This window comes from Salvelinus alpinus, chromosome 15 (assembly GCF_045679555.1).
Source record: "Salvelinus alpinus chromosome 15, SLU_Salpinus.1, whole genome shotgun sequence".
In the NCBI taxonomy this organism is placed as follows: domain Eukaryota; kingdom Metazoa; phylum Chordata; class Actinopteri; order Salmoniformes; family Salmonidae; genus Salvelinus; species Salvelinus alpinus.
The window spans coordinates 40,870,443-40,892,564 of NC_092100.1; the positions used below are offsets into that span (position 1 = coordinate 40,870,443).

The 22,122-nt window shown below is 43.5% G+C and overlaps 2 protein-coding genes across 3 annotated transcripts in view; both read right to left on the reverse strand.

The window, feature by feature from the left end:
• The window catches only part of LOC139540077 (leucine-rich repeat-containing protein 17-like), a 34,521-nt gene extending 27,529 nt beyond the window's left edge, over nucleotides 1-6,992 (reverse strand). Inside the window, exons 1-3 of the mRNA XM_071343632.1 lie at nucleotides 6,766-6,992; nucleotides 858-1,122; nucleotides 567-703 (exon numbers count right to left, since the gene is read on the reverse strand). Of these exons, the coding sequence (XP_071199733.1) occupies nucleotides 567-703; nucleotides 858-985 (265 nt within the window). The 5' untranslated portion in view covers nucleotides 986-1,122; nucleotides 6,766-6,992. The remainder of the gene's footprint in view (nucleotides 1-566; nucleotides 704-857; nucleotides 1,123-6,765) is intronic.
• Nucleotides 6,993-9,630: 2,638 nt separating this feature from the next.
• fam185a (family with sequence similarity 185 member A) lies at nucleotides 9,631-21,394 on the reverse strand. 2 transcript variants are annotated; one of them, XM_071343633.1, is made up of 8 exons: nucleotides 20,667-21,394; nucleotides 20,291-20,400; nucleotides 14,941-15,033; nucleotides 14,668-14,806; nucleotides 11,621-11,662; nucleotides 11,406-11,504; nucleotides 11,083-11,217; nucleotides 9,631-10,932 (listed from the first exon to the last, which is right to left on the reverse strand). In XM_071343633.1, the coding sequence occupies exons 1-8, from the start codon at nucleotides 21,088-21,090 to the stop codon at nucleotides 10,820-10,822; spliced, it is 1,155 nt and encodes a 384-aa protein (XP_071199734.1). In that variant the 5' UTR covers nucleotides 21,091-21,394; the 3' UTR covers nucleotides 9,631-10,819. The 2 variants fall into 2 exon arrangements, with proteins under 2 accessions (XP_071199734.1, XP_071199735.1); XM_071343634.1 differs by lacking the exon at nucleotides 11,406-11,504 and having other exon boundaries at nucleotides 20,667-21,312.
• Nucleotides 21,395-22,122: the final 728 nt, after the last annotated feature.

The window sequence follows — 22,122 nt, forward strand, 5'->3', positions numbered from 1 at the left end:
AGTATCAAGGTAATGAGTGAATGTTTTCACATGTTTCTGTGCGTCAGATTGGACACAGAGTTAGGCTTCTGTGTGCAATTGTGTAGGATAACCTAGGCCAGTGATTCCCAACCTTTTTCAGTTACTGTACCACTAACTGAATGTTGCTCTTCCCAGAGTATCCCTGAAGTAGCCCCTCATGTGCATTTTACCAGTAGGCATATGGTCTCAAGAGTCTTCTCAAGTGCCCTCTGTGGATATAAAAGGAAACTCAATGTATCTCCATAACGTTGAGTGCGCGGTGGTTCTGTACCCAGCGTGGTGGTTCTGTACGCAGCGCAGTACCATCCACAAAACGTTTTGCGCGCCAAAAAGACAGATACTGTAAGCACTTTTCAAGACACTCGGCCCTCGCCAGTGACCTGATACTAGATTAATCCAGTCCTGGACTAAAAAGCGTGTTCAGTGAACAATCCCCATTGAAAGTGATGCTTTGTCCAGGAGTAGGCTAAATCTGGCCCTATTTGATCTTTATAGACAGTAAAACCATAAAGTTAATAAGCTAGAATCCCTCGCATTATAATTACATAAGGCAGTGGGGATGGAGGAAAGTTTTCTCCCTTGGCAGTCCACGAAGAGGTCTTCGGAGTCGCTGTACTCTGAGCATTCAGGGACCTGATGCCTGATGTCTCCTGACCTGCCCTGGCGCCCCCGACCTCTCACCCTAATGATGAGAACAATACATTTCAGCATAATTAATGTAGATAATATTTGCAGCTAAATAGACTTACTTATAACACCTAATAAAGTCAATAAAACATAGTGGTTCAAACGAGTAAGATATCAAATGAGAGAAACAACCTAGAATCCATCCATACCTGTCCCGTCTGAGGAGGCGTCTGCCTACTTTGAGCCGCCTACCCTGGCCTGCCTTCCTCAGCTGGGAGGGTGGTGGGAGCAGCAGGAGTACTAGAAGAGCCAGGAGGAGAGGGGAGGTCACACGCATCCTGAGCCCAGCTGGGGCTGCCTCTCGCTCGGGATAGCTGGAGCGAAGCAGTGGGTGGAGTGGAGGTTTTACTGGAAAATGGGAGTGGAGGATTGCATGTTGACAGTGTCTAATATAATGTGATTCAGCTGCTGTTCCTGCAGAGAGAGAGAGGGAGGGAGAACGAGAGGGGGAGGGTGGAGGGGTAGGGAGAGAGAGAGAAAACAGACAGTGTGAGCGACTGGGACAGAGAGAAAACAGACAGTGTGAGCGACTGGGACAGAGAGAAAACAGACAGTGTGAGCGACTGGGACAGAGAGAAAACAGACAGTGTGAGCGACTGGGACAGAGAGAAAACAGACAGTGTGAGCGACTGGGACAGAGAGAAAACAGACAGTGTGAGCGACTGGGACAGAGAGAAAACAGACAGTGTGAGCGACTGGGACAGAGAGAAAACAGACAGTGTGAGCGACTGGGACAGAGAGAAAACAGACAGTGTGAGCGACTGGGACAGAGAGAAAACAGACAGTGTGAGCGACTGGGACAGAGAGAAAACAGACAGTGTGAGCGACTGGGACAGAGAGAAAACAGACAGTGTGAGCGACTGGGACAGAGAGAAAACAGACAGTGTGAGCGACTGGGACAGAGAGAAAACAGACAGTGTGAGCGACTGGGACAGAGAGAAAACAGACAGTGTGAGCGACTGGGACAGAGAGAAAACAGACAGTGTGAGCGACTGGGACAGAGAGAAAACAGACAGTGTGAGCGACTGGGACAGAGAGAAAACAGACAGTGTGAGCGACTGGGACAGAGAGAAAACAGACAGTGTGAGCGACTGGGACAGAGAGAAAACAGACAGTGTGAGCGACTGGGACAGAGAGAAAGTTGACGGATGGCATTAAAGCAACACAATGGTTAAATTTCAACATTTCAAATATTGTTTGATTTACACATTCTTTCTGCATTTAGCAGTTGCTTATTTTACTTACATGTGACAGTAAATTCAGCTGAAACCATGAAGTCAATGTGTGCGAGATTACCCAGATAAAAACAGCTTTGTAAAACTTGATGAGACAAGTTATGGCAGAAACCAGTCCCTCCCTGTAACATTCCTCACAGTCAGCGATTTGTTTGTTGGTGTGTGTTTATATATATTTGCTCCTGAGTATAGTATTTCAAATAAAGCACACACATCTGGAAACATTCTAATGTTCCTTCTGCTGCTTTTCTCTCACCTCTCTCTCTTTCTGTATCCCCCTCTTTCAGAGGTGAATGCAGAAACCTACAGGAGCTGAACCTGCCATTGTTACAACATTAACATGAGTAACGGCAACATCTTGTCACGGGTACAAACTACCCTCTTATCTTATCTTCCAGGGGTGGAATTAACGGTAGAACAGAAAGAACATCTTTAGTTTATGCTTTTCATTCATTCCCTTTTGATAATGGGTGCAAACTTTGCACAGGTACAAACACCTAGTAAACCAAGTGCTTAGCCTTGATGGAATGCCACTGTTCTGAAGCTCATCACCACTCAGACTGACAGTTGAAGTCAGATTATTAAAACTAGACATTGCTTGATTATACAGCACCCCTACTATTATCTACAACATTACATTAAGAGGACTACAGGGAATCATTCCTTTTCCCTTTATTCCATATGTTGTATACTTCCCAATACTGTTTAGGTGTAAAGCTACAGTGAAATCAGGACCACATGGGGACTCGGGTGGAGGAGGGAACTGCTTGTCGTATAATGTGATTTACAGTCACCATTCATCTTTACCGATAACACTACATTCTCGGAGCTCTACGGACAATTCATTAGAACTCATGGCTTGGTTTTTACTCTGACATGTACTGTCAACTGTGGGACCTGATATAGACAAGTGTGTGCCTTTCTAAATCATGTCCAATCAACTGAATTTAATCATGTTGTAGAAACATCTCAAGGATGATCAATGGAAACAGGATGTACCAGAGCTCAATGTTCAGTCCCATGGCAAAGGGTCTGAATACTTATGTAAATAAGTTATTTATGTTTTTAATTTTTAATACATTTGAAAAAAATTCTAAAACCTGTTTTCACTTTGTCATTATGGGGTACTGTCTGTAGATTGCTGAAAAAAATAAAATATTTTATACATTTTTGAATAAGGCTGTAATGTAACAAAATGTGGAGAAAGTCAAGGGGTCTGAATACTTTCCAAAGGCACTGTACATATTGTTGTTTGTTAAGTGGCCCTGTTTGATTTTTTATGAACCATCTAATGAACTCTGAGGGCTTGTTTGTTATAAGGGGCTACAGTGCCTTGCAAAAGTATTCACCCCCCTTGCCATTTTTCCTATTTTGTTGCATTACAACCTGTAATTTAAATTTATTTTTATTTGGATTTCATGTAATGGACAAACACAAAATAGTCCAAATTGGTGAAGTGAAATGAAAAAAAAATACTTGTTTCAAAATAAATAAATAAAATATTAAAAAATGGAAAAGTGGTGCATGCATATGTATTCACCCCCTTTGCTATGAAGCCCCTAAATAAGATCTGGTGCAATCAATTACCTTCAGAAGTCACATAATTCTTTAAATAAAGTCCACCTGTGTGCAATCTAAGTGTCACATGATCTGTCACATGATCTCAGTATATATACACCTGTTCTGAAAGGCACCAGAGTCTGCAACACCAATAAGCAAGGGGCACCACCAAGCAAGCGGCACCATGAAGACCAAGAAGCTCTCCAAACAGTTCAGGGACAAAGTTGTGGAGAAGTACAGATCAGGGATTGGTTATAATAAAATATCAGAAACTTTGAACATCCCACAGAGCACCATTAAATCCATTATTAAAAAATGGAAAGAATATGGCACCACAACAAACCTGCCAAGAGAGGGCCGGCCACCAAATCCCATGGACCAGGCAAGGAGGGCATTAATCAGAGAGGCAACAAAGAGACCAAAGATAACCCTGAAGGAGCTGAAACGTCCATAGGACCACTGAAGCCATACACTCCACAAAGCTGGGCTTTACGGAATAGGCCAGAAAAAAAACATTGCTTAAAGAAAAAAATAAGCAAACACGTTTGGTGTTCGCCAAAAGGCATGTGGGAGACTCCCCAAACATATGGAAGAAGGTACTCTGGTCAGATGAGACTAAAATTGAGCTTTTTGGCCATCAAGGAAAATGCTATGTCTGGCACAAACCCAACACCTCTCATCACCCCGAGAAGACCATCCGTTTTTCATCGGCAGGGACTGGGAAACTGGTCAGAATTGAAGGAATGATGGATGGCGCTAAATACAGGGAAATTCTTGAGGGAAACCGGTTTCAGTCTTCCAGAGATTTGAGACTGGGATGGAGGTTCACCTTCCAGCAGGACAATGACCCTAAGCATACTGCTAAAACAACACTCGAGTGGTTTAAGGGCAAACATTTAAATGCCTTGGAATGGCCTAGTCAAAGCCCAGACCTATATCCAATTGAGAATCTGTGGTATGACTTAAAGATTGCTGTACACCAGCTTTAGAAGATTGCTGTACACCAGCTTTAGAAGCCAGTCTAATTGACATAATTTGAGTCAATTGGAGGTGTACCTGTGGATGTATTTCAAGGCCTACCTTCAAACGCAGTGCCTCTTTGCTTGACATCATGGGAAAATCCCAAAAAATCGGCCAAGACCTCAGGAAAATAATTGTAGACCTCCACAAGTCTGGTTCATCCTTGGGAGCAATTTCCTAATGCCTGAAGGTACCATGTTCATCTGTACAAACAATAGTACACAAGTATAAACACCATGGGACCATGCAGCCGTCATACTGCTCAGGAAGGAGACGTGTTCTGTCTCAGAGATGAACGTACTTTGGTGCAAAAAGTTCAAATCAATCCCAGAACAACAGCAAAGGACCCTGTGAAGATGCTGGAGGAAACAGGTACAAAAGTATCTGCATCCATAGTAAAAACGAATCCTATATTGACATAACCTGAAAGGCCGCTTAGCAAGGTAGATGCCGCTCCTCCAAAACCTCCATAAAAAAGCCAGACTATGGTTTGCGCATGGGGACAAAGATTGTACTTTTTGGAGAAATGTCCTCTGGTCTGATGAAACAAAAACAGAACTGTATGGCCATAATGACCATCGTTGGAGGAAAAAGGATGAGGCTTGCAAGCCGAAGAACACCATCCCAACCGTGAAGCACGGGGGTGGCAGCATCATGTTGTGGGGGTGCTTTGCTGCAGGAGGGACTGGTGCACTTCACAAAATAGATAGCATCATGAGAGAGGAAAATTATGTGGATATATTGAAGCAACATCTCAAGACATCAGTCAGGAAGTTAAAGCTTGGTCGCAAATGTGTCTTCCAAATGGACAATGACCCAAAGCATACTTCCAAAGTTGTGGCAAAATGGCTTAATGACAACAAAGTCAAGGTATTGGAGTGGCCATCACAAAGCTCTGAAAAAGCCTGTGCGAGCAAGGAGGCCTACAAACCTGACACCAGCTCTGTCAGGAGGAATGGGCCAAAATTCACCCAACTTATTGTGGGAGGCTTGTGGAAGGCTCCCCGAAATGTTTGACACAAGTTAAACAATTTAAAGGCAATGCTACCCATGCTCTACTATAATTCTGACATTTCACATTCTTAAAATAAAGTGGTGATCCTAACTGACCTAACACAGGGAATTTTTACTCGGATTAAATGTCAGGAATTGTGAAAAACTGAGTTTAAATGTATTTGGCTAAGGTGTATGTAAACTTCCGACTTCAATCGTACACCAGTTATGATTGCCCAATACTGTTATCCCAGTTATGTAGTGAGATAATGTGGCAAGCTGAAACAATGAATGAGAGCAACAGAGAGAGAAAAAAAACAGGCTTTGTGTGTCAACCCCAAAAGGCATGGAAGCCCGTACAGGTCTTTGTGTCAAAATTAAGACGTTAAATAACGAGCTGTCTACTGACCCGAACAGCCTTCGATAAACAGGGACCTTGACCATGTGTCTTTGTATCCTCTCCATAAGTGTTTATATTCCAACATTATTTACACCTGAAAGCAATTCCATAGGCTCTGTTTTCTGTTAAACCCTATGAGCTCATAGAGAAGAAATCTGTGGAAAATGCTTCACAGAGCTGGCTAAGAATGAACCTGCAGAAATAAAGTCTCATTTCAGTTCATTTCCAAAGACTTTTAACCATCTGACTGTCAGTGCTGCTGTCAACACATACCTACACTCCCCTTTTTCTCTGGTAGTCCCTCCTCTCCCTGTCCATCCTTCCTCTGCTGTTCTTATGGGATTCCTCCTGATTATCAAGGTCTAAACTCAGGTTAAAAATCTTCTCCCAATCAAATGCCACAGTCAATTTACAACTGCCTACCTCACATCCCTCCACCAACCCGCTCGCCCCTTTCTTGCCATCCTACGTTGGACGTTCACCTGGGGCAACCCTACCAGAAGTCAAATAATCAGTCATATATTGTCATAACCCCAACACCCATACCTACACAAATTGAAGAAAGTGAGAAGACTTGAATTAGTGAAATCAGGCTGATAACAGGCTGCAGGTGCAGAGCTGTAATAAAAGAACACATTGTCTTTATAAATACTATGGAGTATTACTTGTCCAATTACTTGTTACAAATCATAGATCTTTAGAGGTGCCTTCAGAACATCCCGTATGAATACGAGGCTAACACACAGCCAGTTGTGGCCCAGCACTGTTCACATATTGATCTTAAACCCCCTCTGTATGTCTGTCCAGGACCTGTCGGAAGGTAGATTCACTGTTAAAGGCTTACAGTACCTGGACAAAGGGAAGGGTTGCCACAAGCTCATCCACCTCAATCTCTCCGGCTGCACTCAGGTCAGTTTCTGCGGTCCTCTCTGATCCATATGTCTCCTCTTCTATCTGCTTAAACTATATCCAGATCAGTTTTCCAACACATCTGTGTCCTCTGCCCCCTGGCTGCACTAGAGTCAGTTTGTGTGCTCCTCACCAAGTCTGTATGTTGACCCTGGGGAATGAGAAAGGTTCTCTCTCTGGCTCTGAAAGGAAGAGAGAGAGAGAGAGAGAGAGAGAGAGAGAGAGAGAGAGAGAGAGAGAGAGAGAGAGAGAGAGAGAGAGAGAGAGAGAGAGAGAGAGAGAGAGAGAGAGAGAGAGAGAGAGGGAGGGGGAGGGGGCTACAACTTACACACTGGTTTTAAATTACAACACACACACCCACATGCACATGTACTCCAGCATGAACATGGACTCTCACCAGGGCCAGCATTTTCCCAGCTGGTTAAGTGGTTGTACTTTGCTGCGAGAGAGAGACAGAAAGGCTGCAGCTAACTTGTTTGTTGAAAATTACAACATGTCCATATTCACCCTCTCCCTCACCCCACTGCTCTCTAATGTTCTAATGTAGTGTGTGTGTGTGTGTGCGTGCGTGTGTCTCTCTCTCTTGTCCCTAAAGATCTCAGTGGATGGTTTCAGGTACATAGCAGCGGGCTGCCCACTGCTGCAGCAGAAGTTGTCAATGACATGCCAACTCTGTCAGACAACTGTGGGCTGGTACGTATGGAGCTACCAGACAACTAATTTAGGCTCTGGCCAATAGTTGTTCTCTTTCTAGGGAGTAGTACCATCTTTTTTAACCACCATTGGCTACCTGTGTATTTTGTGAGTGAATGAGTTAATGGACCTCTGCCTGTCACTGTCTGGTTTCCTCCAGTTGGAGCTAGCCTCTAAGTATCACTCTCTGTCTGCCATCTCACTATGGAACACGGCACATCTCTCAGACTTTTTCCATCTCTGACATGGACAACCTCACCAAGTTCAGAGTGGATGGTGAGTGTCTGTGAGTGCGTGTGCTATGACTCATGTTCCATATCTGTGTATAAGTGTTCGTTGATTGTCTTGGCAACCCACGTTGTGGTGAGTCTCGTTGCCGGTGTGATGTTTACAGGGAATCTGATTGGGTGACTAAGTGACGTGCTACACGCCTTATTTCATGTGATTGGTCTGTGACATCAAACCATGATGCAGCATCCAGAGAAACATCTTGTGGGCCATGTTGTGGGTCAACCCTGGAACTTTGGAAATCCACAAATTTTTGGCCTTATACAGTGCTGTATCTGGCACAGGTCACTGTTAAGTGATCAGTCAATGATTATAGCTCTTCAGCCAAAGGAGATGGTCAGATTGTTTCTGAAGATGTGATTAGTCAAGACAGATGGTTCAGGGGCATTATCAACACACACATAGTTTGTTATGGTGTGTGTTGTTCTGACAGTATATCTGTGTGTTCCTGTAGGTAGCAGTCAGAGCTCTGTGTCGTAGCTCTCCAGGCCTCGCTACACTCCATGCTGCTGACTGCCACAGAATGACTGACGCCAGTCAAGTCTATGGGCGCCCTCCAAAACCTGGTCTACCTCAACATCTCACACTGCAGTAGGTGTTTGTGTGTGTGTACTGTCTCTCTACTTTAGATGACATCCGGTTGCGTCACCTGACAGTGTGTGTGTGTATGAGTGCATGCTTGTTGCAGGGTGAATAATAGGGACAGTGATACCTGACTTAAGGGCTCTCTGCCTCTAAACTGAGGGAGCTGAATCTGAGCAACTGCAGCCACATCAACTGATCTATCATGAGGGTGGCTCAAAGTAAGGTCATACAAACAAAATAAACACACATATTACACACACATGTACTGTACACGCATTGATTGACTGGCGTGATGTGTTTGTACTAGTTGCAGTGACCTGAACCACCTGAGTGTGTCTTAAAGCCAACTTATGCTTGCTCTGAAAATGTAATCCGGAGGCTCCTCGTGGAGGGTTTGACGCAATTGCGGAGCCTCTGGAGGCTTGCAGAAGCCAAATTGAGCTCCGTACTGCATTGCCATGCGCCTCCCAAATCTTGTAATAATGCGTAGGCTCCATATAGCTCCGCATTGATTGGTTGACGGTAGGTGGGGGCGGGAGGTCCTGTATAAACAAACTCACTTCCTTGACAACTTCCTTCACAACAGCTCTGCGAAGTGCAAAAAGTGTGTTTGCTCTGACTTCTGCGGAGGCCGCATCGCAGTAAATGCTGCATGTCCAATGCAGAAGTTGGATTGACCATGCAGAGCCTTTTACTGTGATAACATGTCTGATTCTGGTCTGATCTGGCTCAGTAGCAGTTCCTCTCTCCTCCCTCTGGACATCAGTTGATGCAACATCATGGACTAGGTAATGCTTCCATAGCTTGCTGTATATGTGTGTAGAATTACAGTTAGCCATGTCAAACACCCCAACAACCTTACTCGTGTTTCCAGGCCATGAGACTGCAGTCCTGAGCAGTGGGAGCACAGTAACCATGTAGCCCCCTACTAGTTTGGCTATGACTACTGAATCCAATCAGATGATCCGACTAGAACCAGGACACCTAGGAGGAAGACGAGCCAGCACCAGGTAAAAATAACAAAAATAGGAATTTGATAAAGGCCTGTGGAGAGGACTACAATTACACAACATGAGTACACAGTCCATGCAGACAAACACACGAGGACTGAGTTTATATATACATTCCAACTACCAATTTAAGGTAAACCAAATCCCTACCATTCACTGCACCTTTAACTCTAGCTCAATGTCAAGCACCTGACTCAAATGACCACAGATGAATAACCACAACAGATTATTTTTAGGCTAGGAAATATTGTTGAATTTATTTTAGAACATCAATGCAGTATATACATTTATGTAAAGCTTTTACATCAAAACATTTCAACTGAGTGGGAGAAAGGATCTAGATTTTTATATGCATTACAACACAGATTGAATTTCATTTACATCATACAGCAAATATGTTTTGCATTTAAATAATATTAAAAAACTAAATTGCCTCAATGATTTCATTGTCAGTGTTGGTGTCAACACTTTTCCCAGTATTTTTTATTCACAGTAAATTGAACCCCCCATGAATAGTTTAAAATAAAGGCAACAACAACAAACAGTGGTCACATCCTTTACGAAGCATCCAAAAACATTTAGTACATTTTGCAGTTTCAACCCTACGATCAGAAAGTCTTAAGAGTGAGGTTCTCCTGGTTTGTCATAACAAACAAGGCAATTATCTTCCTCAATAGTGTGCAATGAATTCTACTAGATGAAAAGTCAAAGCGAATATACATCCTGCCATTAAAAGAAAGCTAAAACATTTACATTTCACATACTATCAAACTTTCTATTTTCGCATAGTATTTAAAACGCAAGCGCGGGTATTCAGAAACAGCCAATGACTGAACTAGCCTGGCTGCCACTAGATTTATGCTTGAGCCATTTCATGACAACAGTTGGCTAAAGCAGAAACATTATGACTGAGTTGCCTCTACTAACCGTGATCATGTTTTGCAACTGCATTTAGACACGTAATAAAGCCTAGTAGGCGTTGTCAATGCTACAGATGTGATTTTAACTTCATGATATTCACCAAAAACTATTGATTGAGAACAGAAATCAATTAGATTTTATTTTGTTTAAATCTGCTCTCATGGGGTTCTCCGTCTGCATGTGTCAAGACTCCCAGAGGGCGATTCCTTTTATCCTATCACTGATCTGTCTCCCAGTTCCACATTGGCAACTTTCTCTTCTTTTTTCTCTCCTATGTCAGCTTAGCAGTAGAAAGACAACTGAGACAACAGAGAAAGACAACTGAGAAAGACAACTGTGGTTGAGAAAGACAACTGTGGTTGGACTCTGCCCAACAGTCACAGTCAGTGAGATAGTTATGTCTACACTTCTTGTCCCTGAGGACTTAGTTCAGTAGGTAGACAGGAAGGAGGTAGGACATTTTTGGAAGTGTTGGAATGGAGCGTAGGAGTGAAGCCTCAGCTGCCCAGCTTCAGAGACTCAAACCAGCTCTGTGCCTTCAGGGTGACGGAGCCTCTGTCTGCCTGGGCCCTGATCCACTGGTCACCCTGGGGTTGCCCATTCATATGGCCTACAGGGAGAGCAGAAAAAATGGAATCGGGTGGGTTTAGTAGTAACAGTAGCAGCTGTGTACTGTACTCACTGGGTGAGTAAACATAGTAGGAGTAAGTGTAACTCATTGGTGAGTTTAGTCCCAGTAGTATTTATAGGGATGACTGACCAGTGACAGTAGTCATGCTATCTTTGGAATCTCTCTCTGCTTGCTGAAGGACTATCTCTGGGCTGATCTCTACTGACATTCCACACAGCTGCACTCCTGCTCTTATAGAGGGGTGGACACGCACAGACACTGCACCTGAGAGAGGGGGGGAATAGAAAGCAAAAGAGAGAAAAGAGTGATGGGAAGACAGTGACAGGAAAAGACTGGGTCAGAGGTGCAACATTGGAGAGAGAGAGAGTCAATTCAGAGGGATGACCAGATATGGCTCATCCTATTGAGCATTCTATACCTAGTACATCCACCCAGAATGTTATTATGTTTACCTTGCTGAGAGTGGACTTCTGCACTGCCACTGTCTCCTACATATGCATCAATGTTTCCACTGTTTGACAACACCTTCAGGTAGCCATTATTAGAACCATCTGGCAAAACGTGTCAAAGGAGAAAAATATTACGCTTAAAATCTGGTTAAAATAGCCTCAAACAAAATTTGACACAATCGGTTTTCAAATGTAGCACAGAGTATTGGCCCACTTACCTACAATTATATCTCCAGTCTCATTCCGCACTGTGGCATCACCTGTATGACAAAGAAACTAAACGTGAGATGCTGATGTACCCAGAGAGCTCACAGGCTAATGGTTTCCATGTCCTCTAGGAGAACAGAGAGGCTGTCTATCTCAGAGGAAATCTCCATTAATTATGGCTGACTCATCCTCTTCGCCTCACTTTCTCTCTGTTAATTGCTCTTCCTGGTTGTTTTCTTTGCCAGAGGTTCCTCTTCTTCTTTCACTCTACCTAACCTTGATTTATCTAAGCAGTGACTCACTCAGGCCATCCACAACTTAATCATCTTGTTTACACCAAGTTAGGGAAAGCATTTAAGTCTAGTCTGAATAATGGTAGTCACTAAACCAAAACAGTCCTGACCAGGAAAAACTCTACCTTAGATATAGCTGATAAATAGGGCCCAGGGTTTTTGCATGTCATGTCACATGTTCAATAAAAATTCAGGGCCCTAACTAAAAGTGCTGGCCAGTATTTGGCAGTATACAGTATAGTCACAGATTACTGCACCTGTACATAGCCCATCCAACTACCCCATCCCCATACTGTATTTATTTACTCATCTTGCTCCTTTGCACCCCAGTATCTCTACTTGCACATTCATCTTCTGCACATCAATCACTCCAGTGTTTAATTGGTATATTGTAATTACTTCGCCACCATGGCCTATTTATTGCCTTACATCCCTTATCCTACCTCATTTGCACTCACTGTATATAGACTTTTTCTACTGTATTATTGACTGTATGTTTGTTTATTCCATGTGTAACTCCGTTGTATGTGTTGAACTGCTTTGCTTTATTCTTGGCCAGGTTGTAAATGAGAACTTGTTCTCAACTAGCCTACCTGGTTAAATAAAGTTGAAATAAAATAAATTAAAAATACAGTTGAAGTCAGAAGTTAACATACACTTAGGTTGGAGTCATTAAAATGTGATTTTCAACCACTCCACAAATGTCTTGTTAACAAACTATAGTTTTGGCAAGTTGTTTAGGACATCTACTTTGTGCATGACAAGTAATTTTGTCCAAAAATTGTTTACAGGCAGATTATTTCACTTATGATTCACTGTCACAATTCCAGTGGGTCAGAAGTTCACATATACTAAGTTGACTGTGCCTTTAAACAGCTTGGAATATTCCAGAAAATGATATCATGGCTTTAGAAGCTTCTGATAGGCTAATTGACATAATTTGAGTCAGTTGGAGTTATACCTGTGGATGTATTTCAAAGCCTCCCTTCAAACTCAGTGCCTCTTTGCTTGAGAACATCAAAGAAATGGGAACATCAAAGAAATCAGCCAAGACCTCAGAAAAAAAAAATTGTAGGCCTCCACAAGTCTGGTTCATCCTTGGGAGCAATTTCCAAACGCCTGAAGGTACCACGTTCATCTGTACAAACAATAGTACACAAGTATAAACACCATGGGACCACGCAGCCGTCATACTGCTCAGGAAGTAGACGCGTTCTGTCTCCTAGAGATGAACATACTTTGGTGCGAAAAGTGCAAATCAATCCCAGAACAACAGCAAAGGACCTTGTAAAGATGCTGGAGGAAACAGGTGTTCCACAGTAAAACGAGTCCTATATCGACATAACCTGAAAGGCCGCTTAGCAAGGATAAAGCCACTGCTCCAAAACCTCCATAAAAAAGCCAGACTACGGTTTGCAACTGCACAAGGGGACAAAGATCATACTTTCTGGAGAAATGTCCTCTGGTCTGATGAAACAAAAATAGAACTGTTTGAACATAATGACCATCGTTATGTTTGAAGGAAAAAGGGTGAAGCTTGCAAGCCGAAGAACACCATCCAAACCGTGAAGCATGGGGGTGGCATCATCATGTTGTGGGGGTGCTTTGCTGCAGGAGGGACTGGTGCACTTCACAAAATAGATGGCATCATGAGGCAGGAAAATTATGTGGATATATTGAAGCAACACCTCAAGACATCAGTCAGGAAGTTAAAGCTTGGTAGCAAATGGGTTTTCCAAATGGACAATGACCCAAAGCATACTTCCAAAGTTGTGGCAAAATGGCTTAAGGACAACAAAGTCAAGGTATTGCAGTGGCCATCACAAAGCCCTGACCTCAATCCCATAGAAAATTTGTGGGCAGAACTAAAAAAGTGTGCAAGGAAGCCTACAAACCTGACTCAGTTACACCGGCTCTGTCAGGAGGAAGGGGATAAAATTCACCCAACTTATTGTGGGAAGCTTGTGGAAGGCTACCCAAAACGTTTGACTCAAGTTAAACAATTTAAAGGCAACGCTACCAAATACTAATTGAGTGTATGTATGTAAACTTCTGACCCACTGGGAATGTGATGCAAGAAATAAAAGCTGAAATAAATCCTTCTCTCTACTATTATTCTGACATTTCACATTCTCAAAATGTGACCTAAGACATGTAATTTTTTACAAGGATTACATTTCAGAAATTGTGAAACTGAGTTTTAGGTGTATGTAAACTTCCGACTTCAACTGTATATGACTAGGTATACAGTATTATATTTTGGCCAACATATACAGTGCATTCGGAAAGTATCCAGACCATTTTACTTTTTCCAAATATTGTTACGTTACAGCTTTATTCTAAAATGTATTACATTCATTTCCCCCCTCAAATCAACACACAACACCCCATAATGACAGTGAAAACAGGTCTTTAGAAATGCCTTATTTACATAAGTATTTAGACCCTTTGTTATGAGACTCCAAATTGAGTGCAGGTGCATCCTGTTTCTATTGATCATCCTTGAGATGTTTCTACAACTTGGAGTCCACCTGTGGTAAATTTAAATGTATTTGGCTAAGGTGTATGGAAACTTCCGACTTCAACTGTATGTGTGAATTCAAACCGATATCACAATAACAAAGTATTCCACAAACCACTGTCAATACCATTGACTCATTAAAGCCAAAGCTCTGGGGTGACCATGTTTCAAGTCTCATGAAGGCCATGTTACTATGCAATGCTAAATGTACTATCCACTATATGCGCAGCACTCCCCTCCTCACCATGTATGTGTCCCAGCTGTATCCTCCCTGAAGAGGACGATATGGTGGTGGACTCAGCGTAGATGGCTTTCACCTTCAGAGGGCCATGTTCTGTCGACACGTTCATAGTAGTACCCTGGATCTTCTTCACATTCACCGCCTACAGACAGAGCACAAAAAGAGCTTATATCTACTATTAACTGTAATACACATACCATTCAGCACAAATATACTTTTATAAAATAAACAGAATTGGGTAGGGTAGGTCTCAGAGTATAACAGCAGCTACTGTACACTGTGTCCAGAGGTGCTGATGTCCACATTGCCATGGATGGTTCCCACCCCAGTGACGTTGCCCCCCTGGGAGTGGACCTGCACCTGGTGACCCTGTAGAATAGAAGATTTTTTTACGATGGAAATATTTTTTGCTCTCCTCCTATTGCCCCCAAAACCCACACAAGAAGATGCATGCCCAAGCAATATCTAATCCCCCCCCTAACCTTCTAGGCATAGCCACAGGAAGTAGGGGTGCTGAGGGTGAAGCACCCACTGACAAATCGAAATCAACCTTTTCACGTGCGAGTTCCAAATATCTCTAACGGTCACCCCAGCGTGAGTTGTTTTATGCACGTGATGTCAGAATGCACTCACTGTTACAAAATGTGATTGTTACGCAACAGGACAGTTAACCCGCGCTGCCTGCTAATTATCTGTATATCATGTAGTTTCTACTGTATGTAGGTATATATTTATGATAATGTATTTACTGTATTATTCACATGTTTTCAAGTACTGTGACAAATAATGCATTCCGATTATTGCATAGATTGTAATGGACACCTATGATGTGTGTAAAATTCTTATGTAGCCTACATCTTCCGGTTTGCATGATTGTGTTATGCTGTCTCTAATTCTGTGAATGTCTGAACATTGCATCCAAAAACAAACTGGGCACATTCAGAACATAACTTTGTAGGGACTGTGTTTGTGCAAAATGTTTCTGTTAAAAAACAGTGTGGCCAGCTCAAACGCTGACTTGCGTCAATTGAAACTGGACGCTCTAAATAAGCGTTCTAATCACACCGGTTTGAGCGTACGCTGCAGGGACCCCTATAGAATGATCACACCTGTTTTTTGGTATGTGTCAAAGGAAAAAATAGTTAAGAAACAATCATGCAGTACAGTAAGCAGCAAGCAGTTACACTGGCGGGCCTCAGTGGCAATAAATTACCAAAAGCTTACCTTGACTTGGAAGAGTTCCAGTGTTCGATAGCCATAGCTAGCTAGCTAAAATAGCACCCCTCTGTTTGAGTAGGCTAAACTAGCTAGCTGGATTGACTAAGTGAAAAGAAAAACACTATGAAATATAGCTAGCGCTCTCTTTTGCTTCTCCTTCATTTTTGAAGAAATTAATTTGTTCAAAACTGTCTCTCTAGAGTCACCCAGAAGCCGCGCTCCTAGTGGCCAGGGACTTTAACGCAGGCAAACTTAAATCAGTTTAACCAAATTTTTACCAGCATGTCACATGTGCAACCAGAGAAAAAAAAATCCTAGACCACCTTTACTCCACACACAGAGATGCAAACAAAGCTCTCCCCCTTCCATTTGGCAAATCTGACCATGATTCTATCCTTCTGATTCCTGCTTACAAGCGTGCATCAACAACGTAGTCCCCAGAGTGACAGTACGTACATATCCCAACCAGAAGCCATGGATTACAGGCAACATCCGCATCGAGCTAAAGGCTAGAGCTGCCGCTTTCAAGGAGCGGGAGACTAATCCGGACGCTTATAAGAAATCCCGCTATGCCCTCAGGCGAACTATCAAACAAGCAAAGCGTCAATACAGGATTAAGACTGAATCCTACTACACCAGCTCTGACGCTTGTCGGATGTGGCAGAGCTTGAAAACTATTACGGACTACAAAGGGAAACCCAGACGCAAGCTGCCCAGTAACGCAAGCCTACCAAACGAGCTACATGCCTTTTATGCTCGCTTCGAGGCAAGCAACACTGAAGCATGCATGAGAGCACCAGCTGTTCTGGATGACTTTGTAATAACGCGATAAAGGTTGCCAAAGTGAACAAAACCTAGAAACAGGTCAACATTCCACAAAGCCGCTGGGCCAGACGGATTACTAGGACGTGTACTCAAAGCATGCACGGACCAACTGTCAAGTATTTTCACTGACATTTTCAACCTCTCCCTGACCAAGTCTGTAATACCTACATGTTTCAAGCAGACCACCATAGGTTACCTTCGCTTCCTTGGGCACAGGGACTGACTAAATGATTACCGCCCTGTGGCACTCACGTCAGTAGCCATGGAGTGCTTTGAAAGGCTGGTCATGGCTCACATCAACAGCATCCTCCCGGACACCCTAGACCCACTCCAATTCGCATACCGCCCCAACAGATCCACAGATGACGCATTCTCAATCGCACTCCACACTGCCTTTTCTGACCTGGACAAAAGGAACACCCATGTGAGAATGCTGTTCATTGACTACAGCTCAGCGTTCAACACCATAGTGCCCATGAAGCTCATCACTAAGCTAAGGACTCTGGGACTAAACACCTCCCTCTGCAACTGGATCCTGGACTTCCCGACGGGCCGCCCCCAGGTGGTAAGAGTAGGCAACAACACGTCTGCCACACTGAGCCTTAACACTGGGGCCCCTCAGGGGTGTGTACTTAGTCCCCTCCTGTATTCCCTGTTCACCCACGACTGCGTGGCCAAACATGACTCCGACACCATCATTAAGTTTGCTGATGACACAACAGTGGTAGGCCTGATCACTGACAAGACAGCCTATAGGGAGGAGGTCAGAGAACCGGCAGTGTGGTGCCAGGACAACAACCTCTGTCTTGCTAACAGTGAGGGAAAGGAGCTGATCGTGGACTACAGGAAATGGCAGCCGAACAGGCCCCCATTAACATCGACGGGGCTGTAGTGGAGCGGGTCGAGAGTTTCAAGTTCCTTGGTCTCCACATCACCAACGAACTATCATGGTCCAAACATACCAAGACAGTCATGAAGAGGGCACAACAAAACATTTCCCCCCTCAGGAGACTGAAAAGATTTGGCATGGGTCCCAAGATCCTCAAAAGGTTCTACAGCTGCACCATCGAGAGCATCCTGACCGGTTGCATCACCGCCTGGTATGGCAACTGCTCGGCATCTGACCGTAAGGAGCTACAGAGGGTAGTGCGAACGGCCCAGTACATCACTAGGGCCAAGATTCCTGCCATCCAGGACCTCTTTAATAGGCAGTGTCAGAGGAAAGCCCATAAAATTGTCAGAGACTCCAGTCACCCAAGTTAAAGACAGTTTTCTCTGCTACCGCACAGCAAGCGTACCGGAACGCCAAGTTTCGGACCAAAAGGCTCCTCAACAGCTTCTACCCCCAAGCCATAAGACGGCTGAACAATTAATAAAATCGCAACCGGATAATTTACATTGACACACACCACCACCCCCTTTTGTACACTGCTGCTACTCGCGGTTTATTATCTATGCATAGTCACTTCACCACCACCTACATGTACAAATTACCTCAACTAACCTGTACCCCCACACACACTGACTCGGTACCGGTGCCCCCTGTATATAGACTCATGATTGTTATTCTTATTGTGTTACTTTTTATTATTACTTTTTATTTTTGTCTACTTGGTAAATATTTTAACTCTTCTTGAACGGCACTGTTGGTTAAGGGCTTGTAAGTAAGCATTTCACGGTGAAGTCTACACTTGTTGTATTCGACGCATGTGACAAATACAGTTTGATTTGAACTACTCACCACACTTTATGCACTGCAGTGCTAGCTGTAGCTTATGCTTTCAGTACTAGATTAATTCTCTGACCCTTTGATTGGGTGGACAACATGTCAGTTCATGCTGCAAGAGCTCTGATTGGTTGGAGGGTGTCCTCCAGAAGATCTCATAATTACTGTGTAAGTCTATGGAAGGGTGAGAACTATGGGCCTCCTAGGTTTTGTATTGAAGTCAATGTACCTAGAGGAGGACGGAAGCTAGCTGTCCTCCGGCTACACCATGGTGCTACCCTACAGAGTGCTGTTGAGGCTACTGTAGACCTTTATTGCAAAACAGTGTTTTAATCCATTATTTGGTGACATGTGAATCTATTTAGCATAACTTTAATATTTCTCTATTTTTATGAAATTCAGAGGATGGTCCACCCCTTCCTCCTCAGAGGAGGTTCCACTGCTTTACATTTCAACCGATCGCTGCCCGCACCTGCCCGCCCGTCTAGCATCACTACTCTGGACGGTTCTGACTTAGAATATGTGGACAACTACAAATACCTAGGTGTCTGTTTAGAATGTAAACTCTCCTTCCAGACTCACATTAAGCATCTCCAATCCAAAATTAAATCTAGAATTGGCTTCCTATTTCGCAACAAAGCATCCTTCACTCATGCTGCCAAACATACCCTCGTAAAACTGACCATCCTACCGATCCTCGACTTCAGCGATGTCATTTACAAAATAGCCTCCAACACTCTACTCAACAAATTGGATGCAGTCTATCACAGTGCCACCAGTTTTGTCACCAAAGCCCCATATACTACCCACCACTGCGACCTGTATGCTCTCGTTGGCTGGCCCTTGCTTCATACTCGTCGCCAAACCCACTGGCTCCAGGTCATCTACAAGTCTCTGCTAGGTAAAGCCCCGCCTTATCTCAGCTCACTGGTCCCCATAGCAGCACCCACCAGCACGCGCCCAGCAGGTATATCTCACTGGTCACCCCCAAAGCCAATTCTTCCTTTGGCCGCCTTTCCTTCCAGTTCTCTGCGGCCAATGACTGGAACGAACTGCAAAAATCACTGAAGCTGGATACTCATATCTCCCTCACTAGCTTTAAGCACCAGCTGTCAGAGCAGCTCACAGATCACTGCACCTGTACATAGCCCATCTGTAAATAGCCCATCAAACTACCTCATCCCTATACTGTATTTATCTTGCTCCTTTGCACCCCAGTATCTCTACTTGCACATTCATCTTCTGGACATCTACCATTCCAGTGTTTAATTGCTATATTGTAATTACTTCGCCACCATGGCCTATTTATTGCCTTAACTCCCTTATCCTACCTCATTTGCACATACTGTATATCGACTTTTTCTACTGTATTGTTGACTGTATGTTTGTTTATTCCATGTGTAACTCTGTTGTTGTATGTGTCGAACTGCTTTGCTTTATCTTGGCCAGGTCGCAGTTGTAAATGAGAACTTGTTCTCAACTAGCCTACCTGGTTAAATAAAGGTGAAATCAAATAAAATGAAAGTTGTGGATGTAAACGTGGTTAATGTAATGTTTGGATTAAGTTTCATGTCAGGTGAACTGTTGTGGCCTCACCTTTTGGTTTAATAATTCTCATAATCTCCAAACTGTTCCTTTTCAATTGCTACGATGTTTATCTATATGCTTTATATATTTATTCTGTATTCACTTGCTTTGGCAATGTAAACATGTGTTTCCCATGCCAATAAAGCCCTTTGAATAAGAATTGAAGGGGCTGCTGGGTCATTATAACAGATGTGGCTGTAGTTTTAGTCAAACTATAACCTTATTCATATTTCACTGGACTGTACAGACTTTAATCATATTCATATTTACCTTGACTGAGTGCAGCACACAATTCCCCCTCTCTGTCTGCACCCTGCAGGTATCACACTCCATCTTCTGGACATGCACGTCGCCCTCTCCTTGAGTGGTGATGTAAAGGTCTGACACACACACACACACACACACACGTGATTTCACTCACCGTTTTGCTGTCATATATCTAACTAATCACTGGTTTTATAAGAGGGAGGGGAAGTGCTTGGCTAGGGGGTCATCATATCAATAATGTAATCATGAGCATCAGCTGACAGTCTGATCCTAGTACAGTTAGTACACCTAGAGCCATTCTCTCAATGGACTTCTTTAATTCATGAAGCAGACAGTGGCTCTAAACTCATGATTCAACTTCACAAACCAAAACACTCACCACTTTTGATGGGAGCGGTCAACTCCACTGACACGTTGCTGTTTTTGACCTCGGACAAGATGTACAGTTCCTTGTTTTGGTCATCATAGTGCACCTGGAAGTTGTCTAGTTGGACGGCTTGATCTGCGCTGGTGCCATGAATGGTGATGAAGGCCCGGTTCGCCTCGGGGAAAGCGTGCGGGTCCAGAGGTCGTACGGAGATGTGACATTGGAGCTGAACCCGTACTTTGCTGAAGGGGTTAACAACAAGAGTCCACTGCTTCAAGGGTTTGCTCGCCTCTTTCTTGGTTGAAGAGCAGGGAGAGGTCGAGAACGCCTTCAGAATCAACAAGGAAGAGTCTTGGAGGTTATTTGGACACGCTGCCAGAGACCACCAACGTAAAAGTCCGAGACGTATACGTTGGTTCGCGGAACAACAAAACATCACGGTCACAGATCATAAACAGTCTTGAAAAAACTTGCGGTTAAACATTTGCACCAGGGCTCCTTTATTGAGGCACGGAACTTCGTTGCGTTACGTTCCACGTCCTACGGATAGACAATACTTTTGGCCAAAGGTTGATGAAACAAGTTCGAACTCCTTAGGTGATATTCTAACCAAAGACTGGAATGAAGCACTGTGTTCTAGCCCTGTCCTATAATAACCCAGCCTCTCGTCACCCACTATCGGCGTCTAAGTACTTCCGGGTGAGGGAATTTTTGTAACTGTCTAAATAAAAGTCCCCCACGTAATAGTAGAACACTGTAATTAACCTGTATTTATTCATAATATATGAAAGATAATTGTCTAAACATTAACAATGATTCATATTTGTTCATATTTAAGTGACATTTACATTTCCCCCCAAAGTTAAACAAATGTCCCCAATGCAATACACTGTAGGCCTATAAATTACACATGGGCTTGTAGAGAAAAAAGTACTATGTGCCACTGTAAAAAGAGGGTTGGGAATAGTCTGTAGAGTCTGTAGCACAGGTGGTTGGTGGAACCTTAATTGGGGAGGACGGGCTCGTGGTAATGACTGGAGCAGAGTCGGTGGAATGGTGTCAAACATATGGTTTCTACGTGTTTGATGCCATTCCATAAGCTCCGTTCCAGACATTATTATGAGTCGTCCTCCCCTCAGCAGCCTCCACTGGTGTAAAATCTATATATGGTGTCATTTCATGGGGGACTCTGGTCTAAATACCCAGCAACACTTTCTACTCCACCCCCAATGCAATAATACACTGTAGGTCTATAAAATGATGTTTTAGCTTACCCTGTTTGCTTCCAGTGTGAAATAAAATGCCATTCCATACTAGACTTTCATGAACCCATGCTTTGCCCTAATGGAGGTGCCACATACCAATTATTAGCAGGTGACTAGTTACTTCAAAGACACAATGTAGGACTGACATACTAACCTAGATTAAGGATGAGCCAGTTGCACCTTCTACACATTTTAGTCATTTA

Excerpts from the sequence above, each read along its gene's own strand:
- fam185a (XM_071343633.1), bottom strand. The coding sequence starts at position 21,090 with ATGTTTTGTTGTTCCGCGAACCAACGTATACGTCTCGGACTTTTACGT. Across the intron at positions 20,401-20,666 it reads GACCGCTCCCATCAAAAGTG|ACCTTTACATCACCACTCAA; the intron begins GTGAGTGTTTTG and ends TGTGTGTGTCAG. Across the intron at positions 15,034-20,290 it reads GTGTGCTGCACTCAGTCAAG|GGTCACCAGGTGCAGGTCCA; the intron begins GTAAATATGAAT and ends TCTATTCTACAG.